Source organism: Oratosquilla oratoria, chromosome 11, assembly GCF_046742065.1.
Source record: "Oratosquilla oratoria isolate Oo_2021 chromosome 11, ASM4674206v1, whole genome shotgun sequence".
Lineage (NCBI taxonomy): Eukaryota > Metazoa > Arthropoda > Malacostraca > Stomatopoda > Squillidae > Oratosquilla > Oratosquilla oratoria.
In genome coordinates this window covers 70117848-70142541 of record NC_134787.1, presented here as the reverse complement: position 1 = coordinate 70142541, position 24694 = coordinate 70117848, and the positions used below count along the sequence as shown (strand labels likewise).

Sequence of the window (24694 nt, the reverse complement as noted above, 5' to 3'; positions counted from 1 at the left end):
CCTCCTTTTTTAAACAATTATGTTTCAATACATGTCCAATATTATAACGACAAATAAAAAACACAAAGAATTCTTAGCTATATACCAAATTACTTACCACTGTTTATATTTTTGTAACTTTTGTCAGAGCACTGTATCAATTCTGGCGCGACTGACATTCGTTACTAAATGAATGGCATATAATTACCACCTCTATCATTTACATAAAAGTAATAGATATCAATAATAAGAAATAAAGCAATACAATTATATAAAAAATATAATAAGGTAATGTGGACAATTAACAAAACACATAAACAAGGAAAATAGACGTTAATGCTCTTTCTAAGCAAATATACATCAAATAGGCAATCATACACTTACAATGTATTTTTCCTAGAAGCAAAAAAGAAAAGGAAAAATATATATACATACCTTGTATAAATTTTATTCTAGTTCGAATGTTGTGTAACCCCCCCCCCCTCCCGTAATCACAATTTTATAAACAAACAAACTGTATTGCCGGGTCTTAGTATGAGCTGTTAAAAAATATGTAACAACAGCAACAACCAGTAAACCATACATTAGTTAATATACCCTGGCCATAATTCAGTAACAAAGCATCATAAGATAATCATACTGGTCGTCGGAAGCAGTACTTCGACTTAAGATCATCTGTGTCCTTTGGCAGTGTTCATAATCATAATGGCTTCAAGTAGATTAGAAAAAATTGGTACTATATATACCAGGTGTGTTTTTTTCACTGTTGATATAAATTTGAAGTTGTACACAGAATATGAAGTGTATGTTTTCCAAGTGGGTCCAGGACATGCATGCTTATATACCAGCCCAAGAGTGAGGTGCTCATCACCTGATATCTTTGACTCTATCGTCTATGACAGGTTGGCAAATTCATCCACATACACTCGTAACACTGGTACACTCATACATCATACTGTGCAACCCCTGTATGGTTTGGAGATGTTTTTTCCACACAATTTATTTTAGGAAATTCCATGATGCTCTCTTGAATCTTTGAAGACATCCTTCATTATAATCACACTCATGATGATGATGATGATCTAACTCAATTTTTTTTATTGGAGGAATTGAGCCTGATGCATTATCAACTTATTTGATAATTCCACTTTATCTCTTTGACTAAAACAATCCAAGTGAGCATGGCTACACTCAATGCCATCTGTGGGCTGCCAAGAGTCTTGGACCAAGTAAACTAGTCTAATCTGACCACTGGTGACTATGTGAAATTCAAGTTCTTGCTCATAAAATTGTATGGATTATATTGGTATGAGCTTAAAATTTAAAAATTTGGTTTAACATTTTAATTCTTGATGTATGTGAAAGACCATTTCATTAGAAACAAAATATATTTAAATTTTTTAAATAGCTTGAAAAATAAGGGAAATACTTTTTTCTATTCCAAATTTTTGGCTAAACTATTATAACAAAAGGTGTTATTTAAGAGTGGTAATTTGTAAAGATTTTGGTAAAGAAATACACATAAACTCTAAACCACTGGTTCAATTTTTATAAAAATTTGGAATACATTAGTTTTATGGGTCAAATCATGTGGGTATGTCAAAAACAGTGTGAGACATCTGCATCATACCAAATTTGCATTTCTATGGCAACAATTAAGTTATCAAAATAATCCATAAAATCCAAACCGCTGGTTCAATTTAAATGCAACTTGGCATATGAAGGTCTCATGGGTCTTCAAATCACCTGAGTATATAAAAAACAGTGTATGACCTTTCTTTTATGCTATTCTTACTAACACTGGTCATGTTGCCATGGCAATGATTAAGATGGTACATGCGAATCCGTGGGTAGCATCACCATTGCTGATGGAATTTTGCCACCAGAATTTTGAGTGACCCATTCGACTAGATTCTGAGTTTGAACTGGTAGCATTCAGTGCATGCACAGATGGTTCAAAATTTCTTCCTGTTCTAGAAGTTTACAGTCTTCAAAAATAGGATTGCCGCTAGATGGCATCTAGCAGAAAAACCTGACAATCTAAAATGCATTTCCTGTGGGTAAATGCACAACAACAATCTTGAAATTGCTCATTTCCAGGAAAAAAAAAAATCTGAAAACATATATATCACAATAAAAAGTTCATATACACTCCTCCCTCGATTTAAGAATGCTCCATATACGAATTTTCACTATAATGAACAAAAAGTTGTTGTCCCAAAAATCGAAATACGAACTAAAAATTTGCCATAACGAATAAAATCCTGTTGAAAAAAATTACTGTATTTTTAAATCATAAATATTAAAAAAGAAAATTATTTTTACATCATAAATATTAATAACAACTGCCATATGTCCAGGTAAAAAAAATAAAATAAAAGTGAAAATAGATACATACGTACTGAGAAAGAACCAGCCGCCCAGTTTGTTATTGTTTTCAAAACAATGCCGTGTACTGCTCGGTCTACTCACTCGGTCGCGGTTATTCGTGGATTATTAGCATTATTTCAAATGACATTGTGCCTCCTAAGTGTTATTATCTACTTTGCATATTAATATTTTATGTGTCTGTATGTAATTAGCAGAGAACAGTATTCAAGATTATGCATATTTAATGTTGTGATGACTTTATAGGGACATGAAATTTGTTTGTAAGAACCTATCTCGCATAATGTAATGGGCTTATATGGGAAAAAAGTGCTCGTTTTAAGTATATTCGATATACCAACAGTTTTTCAAGAACATAACTAGTTCCTAAATCGAAGGAGGAGTGTATTGGTTTCTTCCCTTTAAATTTCCACTTGGAAAACTAAACTGCCACTGCAACTATCTAAATTTACATGTAAATCAGTGAAAATCTGTCAATTTTTAAAGAAGTACATCTAAAGTTCTAGAACAGGAAGACATATTGAATTTCCCGAGTATGAGTTGAACACTAACAGAGTTCAAACTCAAAGTATGCCAGTCGAAAGGGTCGCAAGAAAGGCATTGTAAACATTATGTCTGTGATGGTGGTGCCGCTTGCGGAAATGTGCATACCTAGATTATAAGAAGAGATTCTGGACCATCAATGTTTAGAGTCATTGTATTATAATCATTGTTATCATGCCACATATGGGTGACCTTGCTGGGAGCAATTCCCAAGGTGTTGCTGTGGCCGCCAGGAGAAATGTTGGTTTGATTTTGACGGTATACAACATTCTTTTTTGGTAGTGTGGTTGAGAAAAAGTGGCTTGCCGGGTCCTTTGCTTTATTGGTGATTCGTCCAGGCTGCGTCATGCTACAGGCCTGATGACTGGGTCTTATAAAGGGGAATTCGGATGAGTTGCCAACAAGGAAATACATATAATTTAAATTACATGGAGCCAATTTGGCCTGACTAGAGTTGAGCTGAGGCTCAAATACTTGCTAGAGTACATGCATTAAATCCTAGCATTGGAATATATACAATCTATGTCCATGTGGACATATAACTACTAAAATGAATAATTATTACTACTACAATGTTTGGTAGGAGGTAGAATGTAGATTGAGAGAAGCAAGTAAATGCCTTGGTGGATTAAAGAGTGTAATGAGGAATAGACATTTGGGAATGGATGCTAAGAGGAGACTGTATGAAGGAGTGATTGTGCCAACAGCACTGTATGGGGCAGAAACATAGAACATAAGAGAGGAAGAGAGAAGGAGTTTGAATGTGTTTGAGATGAGGTGTCTGAGAAGTATGATGGGGGTTACTAGGCTGGATAGAGTGAGAAATGAGGAGGTGAGAATGGGGATGGAAAGGGAGTTGGGAGATAGGGTTGATGAAAGAGTATTAGGATGGTTTGGACACATGGAAAGAATGAGTGAAGAAAGACTAGTAAAAGAGGTATGGAAGGCAGATGAGGTGGATGGATGGGGTAAAGGGGGCTTTGGGGAAGAGGGGAATGTCTGTTGAGGAAGGACGGGAGAGGACAGAAGACAGGGGTGAATGGAGAATGGTTGTATATGGATGATGTTGTGATGCATGAGGTGGAATGGGTGGGGGGATGGGGGGTGAGGTAGTATATGTGAGCAAAATTTGACGCAGCCCGAAGGGATTTCTCCCCGTCTTCTCCTTTTATGCATGGGGGGACGGAGAGGGGGGGTCGCCGATTTGATGAAGCAGCCTTGCTGTGGATGTGCTGTGTCTTGTGACACTGCTTCTGACCCAGGGCAGTGGACAGGGTGCAGGGATGACCCGTCATCCGGGAGGTGCTAAGATAAGAGGGAGGGTGGAGGGGTGTGGAGTGTATTCAGGGATGGAATGGGTGGGAATGATTTTATGCCTTTTCCTTTTTGGCTACCTCCCTTGTAAGGGGGAAAAAGCCTTGGTATATGTATGTATGTACAATGTCTGGTATCGTGTTGACCGTTGGAGTCGAAATGGCAGCGGAGATAATTGCTCTTTGACCCTACCTGACCTGAGAGGTGAGGTCCTGAGCAGGATCAGTACCACTAACTCTTCATTTGTGTGCAAGTGGATGCATTGGTGCTAGCTAGCATGTCTGCATGTGCAACATGAATGCTCGGTCCAGCTGCCATCCGGTGACCTCACCCAAAATGGTCGTATAGGGCATAAGTAATCACCTTAAAAGTAAAAATAGTCGCATAGACATGGTATATGTGGAATTTTAAGGGTACCATATGAGAGAGATGGAAAACATGAAGATGACATGATGAAAAAGTAGATACAATTCAGTTCACCCAAGGATCTGATCTACAAGGTTGGTCTTTGTCTTAGACTGTATGTAGGAAGAGGAGTAGGAGTTAGGGTGGGTGGAGTGGTAGAATCTTGAACCAGAATGGGTGCTGGAGCAGGTGAGGGGGTATGTGTGAGGTCCAGGCCTCAGGGAACAATCTTACAATTGTCTATGTGGAGGATCTTTTCTGCTGAATGTTGTGAGGAAGGGTGTTGTAAGCAAAGGGTTTTGATTTTATTATTTGGTAGGATGTCAAGAATGTGAAATGGTCCTGTGAACTTTTCAGAGAGTTTTGATGTTGGAGTATGGTTTTGTTCGTACACAATGTCTCTGATTGCAATGTTGCAATGCCTTGCTCCTGCATTATGGAGCCATGTCATATCCATCTTTGATATATTTAGGGAGTCATGAATTCTCTTGAAGAGAGTGTTGAAATTCTGGATTTTGACTTTAACATAATCATTGAAATTATATATGGGGGGTATATCTGAAGTGAGAAGATCATATGGGAACTTTTTGTCTGAACTAAAAAGGACAAAATGTAGAGACTCCAATATTGACCTATTAATTGCACAGTTCATGGAGGCTTGGATCATTGGTACATGTTCATCCCAAGATGAGTGTATGTCTGAGGCAAGGTGTCTGAGAACATTAAGTATTTTCCTGTTTTGACGCTCCACTAGTCTGTTGGAGCTAGGGTGGTAAGGTAAGGTGTTACATTTTTTTATGCTAAAAATGTTGCAAATGTTTGTATTTCATTGTTGAATTCAGTGCCATTGTCTGAGATGAGTGTTTTTTGTGTGGTGTAGGGGCATATGACCTTGTCAACCAGTGTCTGTTCGACTTGTTGTGCAGTCTTGTCTTGCAGTGGCGAGAGAATGGAGAATTGAGAGAAATTATCAACACAGACAAAGAGGTATTGGTTTACGCTAGGAGTACGTGGCAATTTAAGAAGGTCAATAGCAATGGTCTCGAAGGGCTTGCAAGGGGCTGGATATGTTGGAAATTGGAGCTTGACCATTAATGTGACCTTTGTAGGACGCACATGAATGACAAGTATCTACATGATTGTGGATATCTTTCCTCATAGTGGGCCAGAAATATTTCATTCTGGCTTGTGAGAGACACTTGTCCTTTCCTGGGTGACCAGCAATGGGTGAGTTGTGTACCAGCTTTAGTACTTCAGGAATGAGTTCGGTAGGAACTACAAGCTGGAGCACTGAGCGGTTAGGTTCGTGTTTGTTTTTGAGTGTTGTTTTGTGATACAGGACTTCGTCTATCATGGTGTAGTTTTCATTGTTTGGAGGGAAGTCATCAGTGTTTGTTGTATCGCCTGAAGTGAGGAAATATATCACGCATTTCCAAATGGGATCTGACTTTTGTGCTGGGGCAATGTGCGCTTGCATAAGGTTTACTGGAACTGACACTTGACTGATGGTCACTACATGTCTACTTAGGGTGTCAGCGATGACATTTGCTTTGCCGTGAACATAATGGAAGGTGGGCATATATTCTTGAATCATAAGGAACCAACGTGCTAGTTTACCTGTGAGATTTTTTCCTTTGAAAAGGTGCAGAATTGGTCGGTGGTCTGTGTGTATATGTATCTCATAGCCAAGTATGATTTCTTTGGAGTGTCTTTCTAAGGCAATTAAGGGTGCTGCTATGCCAGCGTATCCTTTGATGAACCGTCTGTAAAAGCCTGGGAGACCAAGGAAGGATCGGATGTGATCAGGAGAAGTAGGGCGTGGAAACTTTATGACTGCCTTGACCTTGTCCTGTGAGTTTAATATGCCTTGTAAGTTAAGGACATGTCCTAGGAAGCGTATTTCCTTCTGAAGGAAGGAACACTTCTTAAGCTTCAGTTTAAGACCTGCCTTTGCTAGCCGGGAGAGGACAGTTTCAAGCATGTGTAAATGTTCACTGATAGATTTGGAAGCTATGATAATGTCATCTAAGTACATGAATACTGAATGTCATATGATTCCTTCTAGTACTGTGTACATGAGACGAGTGAAGACAGAGGGCGCTGAAACAAGTCCTATGGCAAGGCATTTGAATTGATAGTGTCCATTGTTTGTGCTGAAAGTTGTGAGAGGTCTGGACTGTGCATCAAGGGGAATTTGGAAATAACCCAACATTAGGTCAAGAGTTGTAAAGACAGTGTTGTTTTCACCGATGTAGTGTAAAATATTGTGGAGATGAGGGAGTGGATATCTTTCGGGTATAGTGAGTTTCTTGATTTCCCTGAAATCAACAGCTGGATGGAATGAACCGTTGTGTTTGGGAACAATGAAAAGAGGGAAATTCCATTCCGACAAGTTGGGCTCTATAATATCCTGTTTGATCATATCTGTGATGAGAGTGTCTACAGTGTTTCATTTACTGTGTGGTAGTCTGTATGCAGGGATGTACAGTGGTTTTGCATTTTCCCGAAGGGGTATATGGTGTTTAATGAGGTTTGTGAATCCAAGAGGTTCACCTGGTAATGCAATTGCATGTCTGAATTTGTTACAAAGAGCAAGTAAATCAACTTGAGCATCAGGAAAATCTATGGGATTGAAATGAGAATCTTGAATTGTTTCCTAAGCTTTGAGGACATTGGAGGTAACTGCATATTTGAGAAGAGGTTTCACTTTTCAGTATTTGTATATGTGCTGGATATACAAGGAAATCACAAATGTTGGTGCCAATGGTGAGATTGATGGGAACATTTGTATTGTTTGCAATTTATATGCACATATGGCCTTAGAAGTGTCACTGATAGCGGAAAAGAGGGATATACCACTTACGCAGCATGTCTCTGGTATGCGTAGTATATCGGTATCTGGGGCTTGAAAAACACGTACGTGTACCTTGGTGTACTCATGAGGGAACAACGTTTTTGGGCTAATGATAACTGCATGAGTGGGAATGAAAGTAGATGCAACTTGAGAGACAGGGCAGTTTGCAGGTTGAACTCTAGCATGAGAGGTAAGGTGTCTGTGTTAGACGCTGATGTGTTTTCAGTGCGCCAGGTGTGTTTTGTGTTGCGTCTAGCCGACTTTGACCTGTGAGCTGCGTTCTTACATCTGTTGCAGGTGTGATGTGTGTCACTCGGTGTTGGCATGTTAGAAGTGGAGTGCTGTGGTGGAACATGAGTTGCTTTGTGTCTGTCTGCTCTAGCTTGGCCATATGTGTTTTGTTGACAGTTTGTGTGTTTGGGGGATTCAAGGCAGGAATGAAATAGTTGGCATATAGGATGCCGTGCTGGGTAGGATATATGACATTGTCGTTCTGCTGCATACAGGTCAAGCCTATAAGGATGTTGGCAGGGAAATAGACATCGGCTATGTAGACCGTAAGTGGAATGGATGGGCACTGAGCGTGGAGGGAAATGTCTAATGAGAATTTACCAAGGATAGGGAGGGGTACACCATCGACATTAGCTAAGTGAATCGGGGGGCTCTAAGATCGTGACTCTCAGTTTTTAAGCGTAGGGTGTCCAAGGTGAATGTGGACATTATGTTCACTGGGGAGCCCGTGTCTAAGAATATTGTTAGTTTGCTGTCATTTGCACTAGCCTTGAAAACCATGGGAGGTGAGGAATTTCCTGTGTTGGTCATGGTAAGTACAGGGAGAGTGTGTGAGTGAAAATCCTTGTACGGTTGAGCCTGTGTGTGGGTGCGTATGTTGCTTCTGTCTGGCAGTCATGCTGAGGTATTATGGTGTGTTTTCCTGGTTGGGGAGTGTTGTGGTGAAACATGTTTCTGCTGTTTTCATTTGGAGAACTCTACAAAATTCAGTGGTGTGGTAGCATGCACCATGGTAATCGCAGTGATGGGTTGGCTGTGTTGGGTATCTATAGAAGCATCTGTTTGTGGTGTGTCCAGGTTTGTTGCAGTAAGTGCAGAAGAAGGATGTTCGTGAGGGTGATCGATGGTGCGAGCGTGTGCGTGAGTGACATTTGTCTTGATCTGTTGGATTGGGCGTGAGATGTATTAACCTTTGCTACTGTGAGGGAGTGAGTAGGGGCGAGAGGAAGAGATTGGTTGTGGATGGAAGAGAGTGTCTGATCTGTGTCTGAAAAATTTCTAGAGAATTCTGCTAAGGTGGTACTTGGTGTAAAAGCGAATTTACCAGCTGCTTGGAGTGTGTCTGGGTGGAGCTGTGAGAGCAGACGAAGTATGTGAGGAGGGAGACAAGGTGTTCGAGGTCGATCTTACCCTCCTTTACCCAAGGAGAGTGGGTGAGGCTTTCCCTAATTTCACTTTTGAAATCACTTGCTATTTTGACTGCTCGTGTTTTTGTTGTGTATGGTCCAGTGCTGTATGTCTTGGCTAGAGTGTAGAGTGGTGAAAGGGAACGGAGTTGATCGAATTTGGCAAAAGTGTGTTGAAATTGTTTGAGAAAGTTGTCGTATGTCTTTGTCTCTTGGAAGATGTCACTCTCCTTGCTCGTGATCTGTAAATACCCCTCTGTAAATTAAATTAGTTTGCACCTCATCATTTTATTTACATCCTGTTAAAGTAAAATCCTATAGTAAAGGCAAGCATGCTAAAGTCGTGACAATGCCTTGGATTAAGAATTGTAATGAGAAATAGACATTTGGGAATGGATGCTAAGAGGAGATCGTATGAAGGAGTTATTGTGCTGATAGCACTGTATGGGACAGAAAGCTGTTAAAATCTGGAAAACTTGATATGGATCTGTGGGGCAGGATTTATTACTATAACAGTACATGTGTGGATAACATCCCTTTGGGTTGCATTAGCTGTTCATCCATTCAGAATCATCTTACATTTTAATCATGTAAACTCTCTCTTCCCTGCTTTATTAATATACTACTTGCATCCAAAATTGATAGAATATGATCCATCTCATTCTTTATTTTCTCAAACTTGCTATTTTACACCCTTTCATTCATGGAGGTATTTGTAGCCTTGGCTGAAGGGGTGTAAAATAATTTACTCGAAGTGTAGATTTGTGTACATACCAACTAGTTCAATACTTTTTTCTGTGTATGTGGGACCAACAACAGGAACCTGCAAGAAGGACATCAGAATCATCTCCTTGCCATCTGTCTTTAAAACCTGTCAGCATTCTCATTTCTATTTGGAGGTCTGACAGTCACACTCAGAACTGTATCCAGGATATCTTTATTAATTCCAAGTGTATTTCCTCCATTTTTCCACACACAGCTGACAACAAGTGGCTGTTTCCTTCCTCCAGTGACAGAGACACAATAATATAACCCAATATTACATTGGCAGAAGAGATCTCTTGATTAAGGATATGAGGGTTTTAAGAGGCCATGGGAACAAATTGTGAAAGACCACATGTCTAAAGGATGTAAAGAAATACAGTTTTCCATATAGATGCATAAACACTTGGAATAGCTTAGGTGATATGGCCCCAGCTGGAACAATACATAAATTCAAATCTAAATATGATAATTGTAAATCAAGGATATAGATTAAGTGAGAACTGTCCATGGATTTGAGGCTAGGTATAATAAATTGGAGAGTAACAGATAAGACTCAGTGAACCTTGCTTCTTTCCTTTATACCAGTGGTTCCCAAACTTTTTTCTGTCATTTCCCCCTGCACCCAGGTCAACTATCCAGATTTTGTATACCATAATTAGGTAAATACATTGCAGACAAAAATTCAGCAATTCTTCCCAGAGAGATTTTTGGGAGGGAACCAAGGACTGTTACTAGTCCCTTAGGCTGTTGGTATTCAGTAGGGAAATATGAGAGAATAATTACTATAATATATATATATTACAGTTGTTATGTGTTACAGAAAATACAGGTTTTGTAATTGTTTAGGTTAATAATGGGCACACCACATCATCACCCCTATAATTGGTTAGGTTGCAGGGGATTTAGGGTTATATGGATTATTACTGATTAAAAAAAATCTGAGTATAGGTCATATGTACATAGCACTGTATTATTATCTTATTATTCTTTATTCATTTATATATATATATATGTATATATATATGTGTACCGGTGTGTATATATATATATATATATATATATATATGTACCGGTGTGTATATATATATATATATATATATATATATATATATGTACTGGTGTGTATATATATATATATTATTTTATTTTTATTTATTATTATTATTATTTTTTTTTTTTTCAGAGTTAATGGTCTCCTTAAGTCTGGAGCAATGAAGCCAAAAGATAAACCACTGTGGTATGATATCTATGAAGCTTTTCCTCCTAAATATGAACCCAATTATGATCGACCAGTAGTAAACAAAAATATTCCACAAATATTGTATCATGAAGATGTTATACGAGCGTAAGTATAATATTTGCCTACATGAAGTTGATTTTTTCTTTTTCATCTAATCATATTACTTGTACGTAAATTCATTTGGTTTTCTGAACAAGGGGTCCCTGTTCAGTGAAAGGGATGCATTCCAATAAAAGGATTTCATGTGAATCTTCATTCAGTGGAACCATTATACCTATTTAAAATGAATAGTTAAGGTGAGATAGGTTGATGGCTCCACAAACATCACCTTACATTATGTAGAAGCATAAAAATACAGTACAGAAATGCATTCTGCATGAGAAAGTGCTGAAATCTTCCAATCTTTCTCTTTCAGCTACATGTCATTCCTGTTATTTTCATCTGTATGTCATGTTATGAAATGCACAGTTGAAGTAGGAGTAAGTTCGTGTATGTCATATATTCATTGGGGACTACCTGTATCGATAATTTTAGATAAAATAAAAGATTATGGGTGTGCATACTAAACCCTTGAACACAAGTAAACCTTTTAGATTTTTGTTCTGGGTAATGTCAGAGAATTGTATGGAGTTGAGAATGTTTTTAATTTTAAATAAGGTTCCATGTGATCAGGACACAAGTCAGGCCAGTATTTAAATCAAATAAACAGGCAGTATCTAGAACCAAAATCTGAAGTAGACCATGGTGCTGAAGGGAGTAAGTGTTTGTGTCAGAGTAATTGTTTAATTTAATTATTTGATTTAATAAAAAAAAGGGTAAATATATAGGAGTACATAGCTTTTCTTGTTTTTAGAATTCTACATACATATACCAAAGGCTGCTTCCCCCTTACAAGGGAGGTAGCCAAAAAACAGGCATAAAAACCACTCCCACCCATTTTATCCCCATATACTCCACTCCTATCCAGCCCCCTTCCCTCCCTCTTATCTTGGCTCCTCCTGGATGACAGGTCATCCCTGCATCTCGCCCACTGCCCTGGGTCAGAAGCAGTGTCACAAGACACAGCACATCCACAGCAAGGCCATTTCATTAAATTGGCAACCACTATTCTCCATCCCCTCATGCAGAAATGGAGAAGACAGGGAGAAATCCCTTTGGGCTGTGTCAAAATATTTTTCACACATACTCTCTCACCCCCACCCACTCCTCCGAATGCGCCACAACATGATCCATACACAACCATTCTCCATTCACCCCTATCTTCTGTCTTCTCCTGTCCTTCCACAACAGACATTCCCCTCTTTCCCAGTTCCCCTTTTACCCCATTCATCCATCTTATCCTTGGTCACCCCCTCATGTTCACTCCTTCCACCTCTACCTTTCACACCTCTTTTACTAATCTTTCTTCACATTTTCTTTCCATGTGTCCAAACCATCCTAATACTCTTTCATCAACCCTATCTCCCAACTCCCTTTCTACCCCCATTCTCCTCATCTCTCACTCTATCCAGCCTAGTAACCCCTATCATACTTCTCAGGCACCTCATCTCAAACTCATTCAAACTCCTCTCTCATGTTTCTGCCCCATACAATGCTGTCAGGACAACCACTCCATCATACAATCTCCTCTTAACATCTATTCCCAAATGTCTGTTCCTCATTACACTTTTTAATTCCCCAAGACATTTGCTTCTCTCAATCTACATTCTACCTCCACTTCTCTCTTTCCTACCACATTCACACCCAGTATCTAAAACTATACACTTCCTCCAGTCTCCCTTAATACTCACCTCCAGTCTGCTGCCACTTTCTCATCACCTTTTACCCACATTTATCTTGAACTTCCTTCTTTCACACACCTTCTCAAACTTTGTCACTAACTTCCTCAATCCTTCCTCTGATCTTGCTATAAGTGCAGTGTTGTCAGTAAACAACAGCTGGCTTATCTCCCACTTTTCTCTATTCTCTTTAATCATCTCCAATCCCCAACCCACTACCTTTGCACCACCCCATCCATGTATAAATTGAACAGCCAGGGTTACATAACACACCCTGATGAAGTCCCACCTTTACCTCAAACCACTCACTCTCTCCATTTCTGATTCTAACACAAGCTCTACTACTCTTGTAAAAATTCTTGACTGCTCTTAAAAGTTTTCCTCCTATCCCATATATCTGCAATATCTCCCACAGTGCCTTCCTGTCTACCCTGTCATAAGCCTTTTCCAAATCCATAAAGGGCCAAAAAACTTCCTTTTCCTAAAGCTTTCTCACATATCTGTCTTACCACAAAAATCTGATACTTATTTTTCCTCCATTTACCTCTTTCATTACTGTAATTTTCTTAGCGCTTCCCACTGCAACTACCTTTCCCTCCCTATCCTCCGTCACATTTAGCAACTCCTTAAAATACTCTGCCCACCTGCCTCATACTGCCTTCTCTTCCATTACCATTTCTTCATCTGAATCTTTTACCTTTTCTTCTCTACGTGATTCATCTTCTCTTCCTCTCTTAATTTCCTTCCAAAACATCTTTCTATTACCTTCCATATTATCTGTCGTATTCTTACCCATTTCACATCTGCTCTCCTCTTTGCCTCCTTTATCTTATGCTTTACTTCCCTTCTATTTTCTTTGTACCTCTCATAAAATTCTTTCATCCTATTATGTAACCAATCTATGAAAGCTCGCTTCTCTTCTACAACTTTCTTTGCTTCCTCCCACCACTCGCTACCCTTCCTTCTATTTCCTCCTGTCCTCCTTATTCCACACACCATCTTTGCACACCTTGTGACTCCCTTGAATCATTCCCATTCCTCCTCCACTCCAAGATCTATTGTATCCTTCACTCCCTCCCACTCCTCTCTCAGCTTCTTGTACTCATCCTTTTCTTTCTTATTTAAGCAGTTCATTTTAAGCATCTCCCTACCTTCTGTCCCTTTCCTCTTTATCCTCCACTCTCAACTTACCTTTCATCAAAAAATTATCTGATATTCCCCCACTCCCTCCCCTTAGAACATGTACATCTTTAACTCTTCCTAATATACTCCTGGTTACCACTATATAGTACATTAATGCTCCATCTGCCACCCTTCCATCCACCACCCTCTCCCATGTATACTTATACTTGACTTTCTTCCTAAACACTGTATTTGCTATGATCAACTCTCCACTACATTTTTTTCCTGGAACTCCACACTTCCCAACCACTCCATCTATTGGTTCATTTCCTACCCTAGCATTAAGGTTTCCCAATACCACTACATTGACATTTCTCCCTAATCCCTATGTGCACTAATTTAAATCTATCCAAAAAGCCTCCCATTCCTGTACACTCTTCTTACTATCAGACCCATATGCACTTACAAAAACCCATATCTCCCTTCCCAGTTTCACCTTCATCCACATTAACCTTGAGGAAACCTCCTTCCACTCCACTTCATGCTTACCTATCCCTTCACTTACTAGTATAGCCACCCCTTCTCTCCCTCATACTCTCTTCACTCCTGAGATCCTCCCAACTACACTCCAAAACTGAAACTTGCCCCTCCCTCTCAACTTAGTTTCACTCAATGCCAACACATCCATTTTTCTTCTCACAAACATACTGCCTATCTCTTCCCTTTTACTCTCATCTGTATCACATCCATGCATATTAAAAGACCCAAACCTTAAGATACTGGTTGGAAAACTCCTCCTAGACCCTGTTATGCCTTTACTTTTTTTAGGAATGTCCCCTTTGGGACTACAGGGAGAAGGATGCCTTGTCTTATCCCCATCCCATTTTTGTTGCCTCATACAACTCAAGTGGAAAGACTTTGTGGCATTATTCTTTTCCACCACCACAGAGTTAGGCGAAAAAAGAAAATGATATTCAGAGAAATAGTACAGGACAGTAACAAAAGTGTGAGGACAGCATAACAGAGGGACAGTCACAGTATAATTATCATCATTTTTCTATGAACAGAGATATCCTCTACCATAGAATAAATGATGTGTGGCTTTGACATATAGGGGCACCCCATATAGACCCTAAAGTATCAGCTGCATGCTGTTTAGCATCTTTTAACCCCACAATAACATGCAGCCAATACCCCACTATTTTTTCAGTGTAATCAAGATTTCTTGTAAAAATAGGATGACGATCTATGTCTTAAGTATTGAGATTTCCCCAAAAAAATTTCAGGAAATTTTACAAGAAATATCACAGCCCAGGAACCATTCACTTATCAGAGTACAAGAGTCGACCAAGCATCTGTCAGGTGTTCATAACAGAATATCAAAAGTTGCAGGCTGACAAATGTGTGGCTGAAGAGGAGCTAATGGAAAAAGCTGCTTTAGCTCTAGAAGCTCATGGCATTTACCTAGATCCTTCAAGGGCACCCCCTAAAGTGAGTAGTACATTTATCTCTCTTAATTTTATTTCCATATAATTGCCCTACTTTGTTTACATTTAGTACTCATATTGACTAGTTTGTGATATGGTATAGATTTTTTAGTTACACATTGTATATATGTGTGTATTTACCTAGTTGTATTTTACGGGACAAGAGCTATGCTTGTTGTGACCAGTTTTTGTATTTCTCTGCATCCAGTTTATTCTTAAAATCTCATATAGTTTTGGCACTCACTGTTTCTCCTTTTAGTTTGTTCCAGACATCAATCACTCTATGTGGGAAGTTATTATTTTTCAAATCTCTTCTGTAACTCTCCTTCTTTAGCTTCTTTTCGTGTCCTCGTGTTTCTCTTCTGTCCCATTTTAATAAGTCATCTCTATCAAGAATTACCATCCCTTTCATAATTTTGTTAATGGTCAACAAATCACCTTTCTCTTCTCTGTTCCAGTGTTGATTGATGTTATTTCTCCAATCTTTGTTTGTATGTCAAATTTGATAGTGTAGGTGCCATTTTTGTCACTGCTCTTTGAATTCTTTCTAATTTTCTTATGTTTATCTTTATGTGCTAAGTGCCCATAGTGTTGCAGCATACTTTAGTTTAGGTCTTATCAGTGTAACCACTATTTTCTTTACCATTTTTTTATCCATGTAGTCGAAGGCCACTTTCATTGATCTTAATAAGTTAAAAGTCTCTCAAATAATTTATTGACATGTTTATCAGGTGTCAAATCACTTGAGATAATCACTCCCAGGTCCCTTTCTGAATCGACTTTTTTGACTTCCTTATTTCCAATTTTATATTAACCTGATATTCTATTTTTGCTTTTTCCAAATTCCCTTATGCCACATTTCTTAATGTTTAAAGTTCATTTCACATCTCTGACTCCATTCCCATATTTTGTCTAGGTCTTCTTGTAGCGATCTGCAATCTTCTTCTGTGCTTATTCTCTTAAGTAATTTGGTGTATGTATTTACCAAGTGTATGCTGACCTGCAACAGCAACAGGCTGGTACCACTGGCCAGCATACACCACCTTCAGTGCCCTTTACAGCCAGCAGGGGGTGGTTTGAGAAGTTTTGGCAACATATGGGCATCCACAGAGTGACACAGACACGGCAAGCACAGACACAGCTGAGGCGTTCGTCAAGGAGTTTGAGGAGTTGGTGCATTGTGAGGGTTACCTGCCACACCAGGTATATAATTGTGATGAAACAGGGCTCTTTTAGAAGAGGATGCCTAACTGCACCTATATTACTGCTGAGGAGAAAGCTTTGCTGGGGCATAAGCCTATGAAAGACAGGCTAACAGTGATGTTGTGTGCTAATGCGAGAAGCAACTGCAAGATTAGCCGCTTGTAGTGTGTCATTCGGAGATGCCACAAGCATTCTAAAGGGGCAATGTCCTGAAGAGCAGACTTCCTGTGATGTGGCTTTCCAACCCGAAGGCAAGGGCAACCCAACAGCTATGCTAGGAGTGGCTCGAAGGGGCATGTGGCTGTGAAGTTTTTGGAGGGGAATGCACTGCCACTTTGGTATATGTATGTATGTGTATGTACATATGTATACATACTGTATATATACATATATATATATACATACATATACCAAAGGTTTTTTCCCCTTACATGGGGGGTAGCCAAAAAGAAAAAGGCATAGAAATCACTCCCACCCATTTCATTTCCCATATATTCCACTCCCCTCCACCCTCCCTCCAATCTTGGCACCTCCTGGATGACGGGTCATCCTTGCATCCTATCCACTGCCCTGGGTCAGAAGCAGTGTTGCAAGACACAGCACATCCACAGCAAGGCTGCTTCATAAATTCGGCGACCCCCCCCCCCCCCTCTCCGTCCCCTCATGCAAGAAAGGAGAAGGGGAGAAATCCCTTAGGGCTGCGTCAATTTTTTTCTCATACATACTTCCTCACCCTCCCCATCCCCCACCTCCCCCTCATGTATCACAGCCTCATCTATACACAACCCTTCTCCATTCACCCCTATCTTCTGTCCTCTCCCGTCCTTCCTCTACAGACATTCCCCTCTTCCCCAAAGCCCCCTTCACCCCATCCATCCATCTCATCCTAGGACACTCCCTCATATTCACTCCTTCCACACTTCTTTTACTAATCTTTCTTCAATCATTCTTTCCATGTGTCCAAACCATCCTAATACTCTTTCATCAACCCTATCTCCCAGCTCCCTTTCCACCCCTGTTCTCCTCCTCACCTCCTCATTTCTCACTCTATCTAGCCTAGTAACCCCTATCATACTTATCAGACATTTAATCTCAAACACATTCAAACTCCTTCTCTCTTCCTCTCTCATGTTCCATGTTCCTGCCCCGTACATTGCTGTTGGCAGAATCACTCCTTCATATAACCTCTTCTTAGCATCCATTCCCAGATGTCTATTTCTCATTACACTTATCCACCAAGGCATTTACTCACTTCTCTCAATCTACATTCTACCTCCACCCCCACTCCTCCCTTTCCTGTCACATTCGCACCCAAGTATCTGAAACTATCCACTTCCTCCAGTTTCTCACCCTTAATGGTCACTTCCAGCCTACTGTCACTCTCTCCCCTTGTACATCTCATCACCTTACTTTTGCCCACATTTATCTTCAGCTTCCTTCTTTCACACACCTTCTCAAACTCTGTCACTAACCTCCTCAATCCCTCTTCTGATCCTGCTACAAGCACAGTGTCATCAGCAAACAACAGCTGGCTGACCTCCCACTTTTCTCCATTTTCTTTAATCATCTCCAACCCCTGACCCACTACCCTTGCATTCACCTCTCGCACCACCCCATCCATGTAAAGATTGAACAGCCAGGGTGACATAACACACTCCTGATGAAGTCCCACCTTTACCTCAAACCGTTCACTCTCTCCATTTCTAATCCTAACACAAGCTGTACTACTCTCATAAAAACTCTTGACTGCACTTGACACCTTTCCTCCTATCCCATATATCTGCAGTACCTCCCACAGTGCCTTCCTGTCTACCCTGTCGTAAGCCTATAAATATATATATATATATATATATATATATATATATATATATATATATATATATATATATACATGTGATGTGATATGGTTTAACATCACAAACTCCCCCCTATCGGAGGCTAGGATGGTGCCCCTCCCAGAGGACTTTGTAGGGTGGAATTTAATGAACCATGCCCTTGGTTCAACTTCTCCGATGGCAGGATTTGAGCCGCCATCCCCTCGACTTTTGCCACAGGTAACAACACCCTAACCCGCTCAGCCAGCGAGCTTCCTATATATATATATATACACACACATAAAAAGTACATACATATACCAAGGCTTTTTCCCCCTTACAAGGGAGGTAGCCAAAAAGGAAAAGGCATAATCATTCCCACCCATTCCATCCCTGAATACACTCCACACCCCTCCACCCTCCCTCTTATCTTAGCACCTTTTGGATGACGGGTCATCCCTGCACCTTGTCCACTGCCCTGGGTCAGAAGCAGTGTCGCAAGACACAGCACATCCACAGCAAGGCTGCTTCATTAAATCGGCGACCTCCCCCCATGCATAAAAGGAGAAGATGAGGAGAAATCCCTTTGGGCTGCGTCAAATGTTGCTCGCACATACTACCTTATCGCCCATCCCCTCGCCCATTCCACCTCATGCATCACATCATCCATATACAACCATTCTCCATTCACCCCTGTCTTCTGTCCTCTCCCGTCCTTCCTCAACAGACATTCCCCTCTTCCCCAAAGCCCCCTTCACCCCATCCATCCACCTCATCCTAGGACATCCCTTCATGTTCACTCCCTCCAAATCTGCCTTCCATACCTCTTTTACTAGTCTTCCTTCACTCATTCTTTCCATGTGTCCAAACCATCCTAATACTCTTTCATCAACCCTATCTCCCAACTCCCTTTCCACCCCTGTTCTCCTCCTCATTTCTCACTCTATCTAGCCTAGTAACCCCCATCATACTTCTCAGACACCTCATCTCAAACACATTCAAACTCCTTCTCTCTTCCTCTCTTATGTTCCATGTTTCTGCCCCATACAGTGCTGTTGGCACAATCACTCCTTCATACAATCTCCTCTTTGCATCCATTCCCAAATGTCTATTCCTCATTACACTTTTTAATCCACCAAGGCATTTACTCGCTTCTCTCAATCTACATTCTACCTCCACCTTCACTCCATCTTTTCCTGCCACATTTGCACCCAAGTATCTGAAACTATCCACTTCCTCCAGTCGCTCTCCCTTAATGCTCACTTCCAGTCTACTGCCACTTTCACCCCTTGAACATCTCATCACCTTACTTTTACCCACATTTATCTTCAGCTTTCTTCTATCACACACTCTCCCAAACTCTGTCACCAACTTCCTCAATCCCTCCTCCGATCCTGCCACAAGCGCAGTGTCATTCGTAAACAACAGCTGGCTCACCTCCCACTTTTCTCCATTTTCTTTAACCATCTCCAATCCCTGACCCACTACCCTTGCATTTACCTCTTGCACTACTCCATCCATGTATAAGTTGAACAGCCAGGGCGACATAACGCATCCTTGACAAAGTCCCACCTTTACCTCAAACCACTCACTCTCTCCATTTCTAATCCTGACACAAGCTCTACTATCCTCATAAAAACTCTTGACAGCTCCTAGAAGCTTTCCTCCTATCCCTTATCTCCGGAAAACCTCCCACAGTGCCTTTCTGTCTACCTTGTCGTAAGCCTTTTCCAGATCCATAAAAGCCCCAAAAACATTCTTCCCCTTTCCTATAGCTCTCTCACATATGTCTTACCACAAAAATCTGATCTACACAACCTCTACCCGTCCTAAATCCACACTGTTCCTCACCAATTACTCCCTCTGTTCCTCTCCTAATCCTCTCAATCAAGATCCTCCCATAAGCCTTCCCAACTACACTTAACAAGCTAATCCCTCTGAAACTACTACATTCACACTTGTCCCCTTTTCCCTTGTAAAGTGGAACTATACAGGCACTCCTCCAGTCCTCTGGCACTCTACCCTCTCTCCAGCAAACATTAAATAACCTCACCAGCCAGTCCACCATCACTGTACCTCCTTTTTTTAGACATTCTGCATGGCATCCATCCAGACCAGGTGCCTTACCTGCTTTCATCATCTTAACAACTGCCTTCACTTCATCCTTCCTTATTTCTCCTCCATTTTCCTCACTCATCACGGTCATTTTCTTAGCATTTCCCACTGCAGCTATCTTTTCCTCCCTATCCTCCTTCACATTTAGCAACTCCCTAAAATATTCTGCCCATCTTCCCCTTACTGCCTTCTCTTCCATTATCATCTCTTCATCTGCACCTTTTACCTTTTCTTCTCTACTTGATTTGCCTCCTCTTCCTCTCTTATTTTCTTTCCAAAACATCTTTTTATTACTTTCAAAATTTTCTGTCATACTCTTACCCCATTTCACATCTGCTCTCCTCTTTGCCTCCTTTACCTTTTTCTTTACTTCTCTTTTCTTTTCTTTGTACCTCTCATATGACTCCCTTGTCCTATTTTGTAACCAATCTGAGAAAGCTTGCTTCTTCTCTTCTACACCCTTCTTTGTTTCCTCATCCCACCATTCACTACCTTTCCTTCTATTTCCTCCTGTCCTTCTTGTTCCACACACCATCTTTCCACACTTTGTGACTTTTAAAGTAAAGTAAAAGTAAAAGTAAAGACATAAAAAGCAGATGGATAAAACATGAGGAGAACAAGATCCTTAATCTGAGACAATTCTGATTTAGACAGGGAAGATCATGTACCACAAATTTGATCTGTTTTTACTAAAGACTACTAGACATAATACAAGAAAGGGACGGATGGGCTGATTGTGCATTCCTAGATCTACAAAAAACTTTTGATAAGTCCCTCACAAAAAAATATTAAGAAAATTGGAAACCATAGGAGAGATATAAGGCAAACTATTGAAATGGATGGAGGACTTTTGCATGGAAGAAAAATGAGAGGCAATTAGTAGAGTTACACAAGGATATGTATCGGCTCCCATAATGTTTGCCATGTGGAGTCAGAAATAGGAAGTGGACTTTAGCATGAAATATAGCTTAATGGAATTTGGTAAAAGTAAAAAGAAAAAAAAGGATATCTGGACAATATAAAATTGGTGAAAAAGAAGTAACGACAGTGGGATCTGAAAAAGACCTGGGGATGATCATCACAAAAGATATGTCCCCTGACAAACATATAAACAAAATTGTTGGCAAAACCTATAAGTTGCTAAGATCAATAAAAGTGTCTTTTACTTCAGTGAAGAAATGGTAAAGAAAATACTAGTCACACTGATAAGGTCTAAATTGGAGTATGCAGTGACAATATGGTCACCCAGTACTAAAAAGAATATAAGAAAAATTGAGAGAATCCAGAAAGCAACTACAAAGATGGCCCCAACATTATCAAAAATGTTATATGAATTAAGATTGTCAAAACTAGAATGACTCTGGAACAAAGAAAAGAGGTGACTTGTTGACCATCTACAGAATTGTGAGAGGTGTAGAAGTCCTTGACAGAGATGACTTACTAAATTGGGATAAAAGAAACACAAGAGGACATGGAAAGAAAAAAAAAAAAAGCTCAACCCACAGAGCAGTGGATGTATGGAACTTACTAGACAAAACAATAGTGTGTACTAAAACAGTAAAAGAATTTAAGAGCAAATTAGATATGGCAAGATACAGGGATGGGACACCATAAGTATAGTTCCCCTTCCTGTAAGATACTAGGTAAACTAGGTAAGTACACATGACTTGATGGCGCAGGGGTAGCATTCACAGCTGCTGCTATGGTGGTCCAGGTTCCAATCCTGCCCAGGGCTGAAATAATTTCAGTATTGCTGCACTGTGAATCATTACTCCAAGTCTCGTGGGCAGGGAGTTGTTGTTGTCGTTCCCTAGACTGTCTGTCCAAGCAGTCCCGTGGGCAGGGAGTTGGGGGTGTGTGTGCATGTAAGGTCACAGCATTACCTATTGATCGGTCATATATGAGCTCTGAGCTCTCTTCCGGGAGGGAAATAGCTGTCGATATGATTCCAGCATGTGATCCAAGACCATGGTGAGTCACACAAAATTATGAAATACAAGGATCTGAATACATGTTTTAAGATATTGTAACTATTTCAGGTTGAACCAGTTGTTGAGGAGAAAGTTGAAGCTGCTTCAATGACTAGACCACTAAGAGAACAGGTCAAACTTGCAGACATATTTAAAGAAAGCCAGGAAGAGCAAAAGGATTAGAAAAAAAAAAAAAAAGTGTAAATAAAACTGTATAGTAATTCAATTTGTATTTTATTTATGGTACTTGGATATATTAAGCATATAAAAACTATGTAGCTGGGTAATTAAATATCCTTATTACCATTATATGTTTTAAGATACATTTCTTACAACTACATAACATTTACATCAGATGTATAGAAAATAATGGTTGGTTATAAGGTGATGATTAAATCGACGAAGTTACCTTGTAACCATTTGTGAAGTTGAATAACTAGTCAGATTAATGAATTTTTGGTTCTCCAGATAACAGGAGCAAATTCTTCATCACTAGACTCATCACTGTCGGACTGTGGCTTAGTGGAGTTCATGACCTGAAGTGTTTTCTTTTTTTCTGCATCAAGTTCAACAATTCTGTAAAAATATAATGAAAAATTCTTGAAATTTCTGATCAGTCAATAATAAGCTCTCCTACTAGCTGCTGACTGTCCTCATTTATACAACAAAGACAATAGCCAAACAATTTTATTTCATTTATTTATTTTCAGAAAATGAAAAACTATTGGTACTTCTTTCTTTTTGAAGGCTCAAATTTGCAAACCTCCAAAATCTGGAAATATATAGCCCTCTAGAAAAAATGTACATGAGGGGATGAAGAGGGAGGGGGTCACCAATTACATGAAGTAGTGTTGCTGTGGATGTACTGTATCTTGGTGCATTGCTTCTGACCCAAGGCAGTGGGTGAGAACCTTTTATCCATGAGGAGCTAAGATGAGAGGGAGGAAAGGGTGGTGGGTGTTGGTGCATGTTTTTTTATTTGGCTACCTTGACAAGGTGCCCCACCAGAGACTAATAAAAAATCAAAGCCCATGTTATAGGAGGAAAAGTGTTGGAATGGCTTAGAGCTTGGATCAGCAACAAAACAGTGGGTTACCATAAGTAGTGTAAAATCCAGGTGGGGGGGTGTTTCTAGTGGGGCCCCCAGGGCTCTGTTTTGGGTCCCTTATTGTTTATTATGTACATAAACAACTTGGACGATAGGATTAATTGTGATGTTAGTAAGTTTGTAGATGACACTAAAAAAGGACACCTAATTAGGTCAGGAGATGACACCAAGATTCTACAGGATGATCTTAAATTGTTAACATGGTTGGTGAAATGGCAAATAAACTTCTATATCTCAAAGTGCAGCATGTTAAATGTAGGGTTACACAACCCCGAAAATATATATAGCTTAGATAACCAAGTGCAAGAGAGACTTGGGAGTTCTAATGAGGTGCTAAGATAAGAGGGAGGGTGGAGGGGTGTGGAGTGTATTCAGGGATGGAATGGGTGGGAATGATTTTATGCCTTTTCCTTTTTTGGCTACCTCCCTTGTAAGGGGGAAAAACCCTTGGTATATGTATGTATGTATGTACACAACCCCAAAAATATATATAGCTTAGATAACCAAGTGCAAGAGAGACTTGGGAGTTCTAGTGAGTCCTCACCTCAAATCCAGGAAATATTGCATTAGTGCCAGGAATAAAGCTAACAGAACATTAGTTTCATTGCTAGGATGGTTACAAAGAGAAGTGCTGTGGTAATTATCAAACTCTAGCATTAGTTAGACCCATCCTTTACTATGTGGTACAGTTTTGGTCTTTGTCTTATAGAATGGACATCAATTCACTAGAATCAGTACAAAGGAGAATGACCAAAATGACACATGGGCTCAGAAATTTACCTTACAAAGAGAGCCTTAGGCACTTTAACTTATACTCTCTGGAAAGATGCAGAGTGCAGGATGATCTAATAGTGGTGTTTAAGTGAATCAAAGGTTTAACAAGGGTGATGCAAACAAGGTCATCATATTAAGACAACAGGGCAGGACTTGTAGTAATGAATTTAAACTGGACAAATTTAGATTTAAGAAGGAAATAGGCAAGAATTGGTTTACTAATAGGGTGGTCAACAAATAAAATATACTTCATAACCATGTAGCGAGTGCTGAAACTATCAGTTGTTTGAAGAAGTAGACAACTTTATGGATGGGGATGACAGGTGATAATGGACATGGAACTGCCTAGTGTAGGCCTTATGGTCTCTTAGTGTATCCTTCATTCTTAAGTTCTTAGGTTCTTATAAAGGGGGAAAA

At 39.9% G+C, this 24694-nt stretch overlaps 3 protein-coding genes across 3 annotated transcripts in view; 1 reads left to right on the top strand and 2 right to left on the bottom strand.

Annotated features, from left to right (window-relative positions):
• The window catches only part of LOC143029922 (uncharacterized), a gene marked incomplete at its 3' end in the record, with an annotated part of 122335 nt that extends 122193 nt beyond the window's left edge, over positions 1 to 142 (bottom strand). The window contains 1 exon segment of the mRNA XM_076193126.1: positions 98 to 142.
• A 318-nt stretch (positions 143 to 460) lies between these two features.
• Positions 461 to 22696, top strand: mRpS23 (mitochondrial ribosomal protein S23). The gene is made up of 4 exons (XM_076193125.1): positions 461 to 728; positions 10850 to 11011; positions 15093 to 15297; positions 22465 to 22696. Exons 1-4 carry the CDS (start codon positions 685 to 687, stop codon positions 22576 to 22578), a joined length of 525 nt encoding a protein of 174 aa, XP_076049240.1. The 5' UTR covers positions 461 to 684; the 3' UTR covers positions 22579 to 22696.
• LOC143029920 (zinc finger protein 830) overlaps positions 22613 to 24694 on the bottom strand; it is a 48919-nt gene continuing 46837 nt past the window's right edge. The window contains exon 6 of the mRNA XM_076193124.1: positions 22613 to 22971. Within this exon, the coding sequence (XP_076049239.1) occupies positions 22836 to 22971 (136 nt within the window). The 3' untranslated portion in view covers positions 22613 to 22835. The remainder of the gene's footprint in view (positions 22972 to 24694) is intronic.

What these genes read in the sequence shown, in the direction of transcription:
- mRpS23 (XM_076193125.1), top strand. Translation starts at nt 685, where the DNA reads ATGGCTTCAAGTAGATTAGAAAAAATTGGTACTATATATACCAG. An exon ending in CATGAAGATGTTATACGAGC is followed by an intron (nt 11,012 to 15,092) that starts GTAAGTATAATA and finishes AAAAAATTTCAG; the next exon opens with GAAATTTTACAAGAAATATC. An exon ending in CTTCAAGGGCACCCCCTAAA is followed by an intron (nt 15,298 to 22,464) that starts GTGAGTAGTACA and finishes TAACTATTTCAG; the next exon opens with GTTGAACCAGTTGTTGAGGA.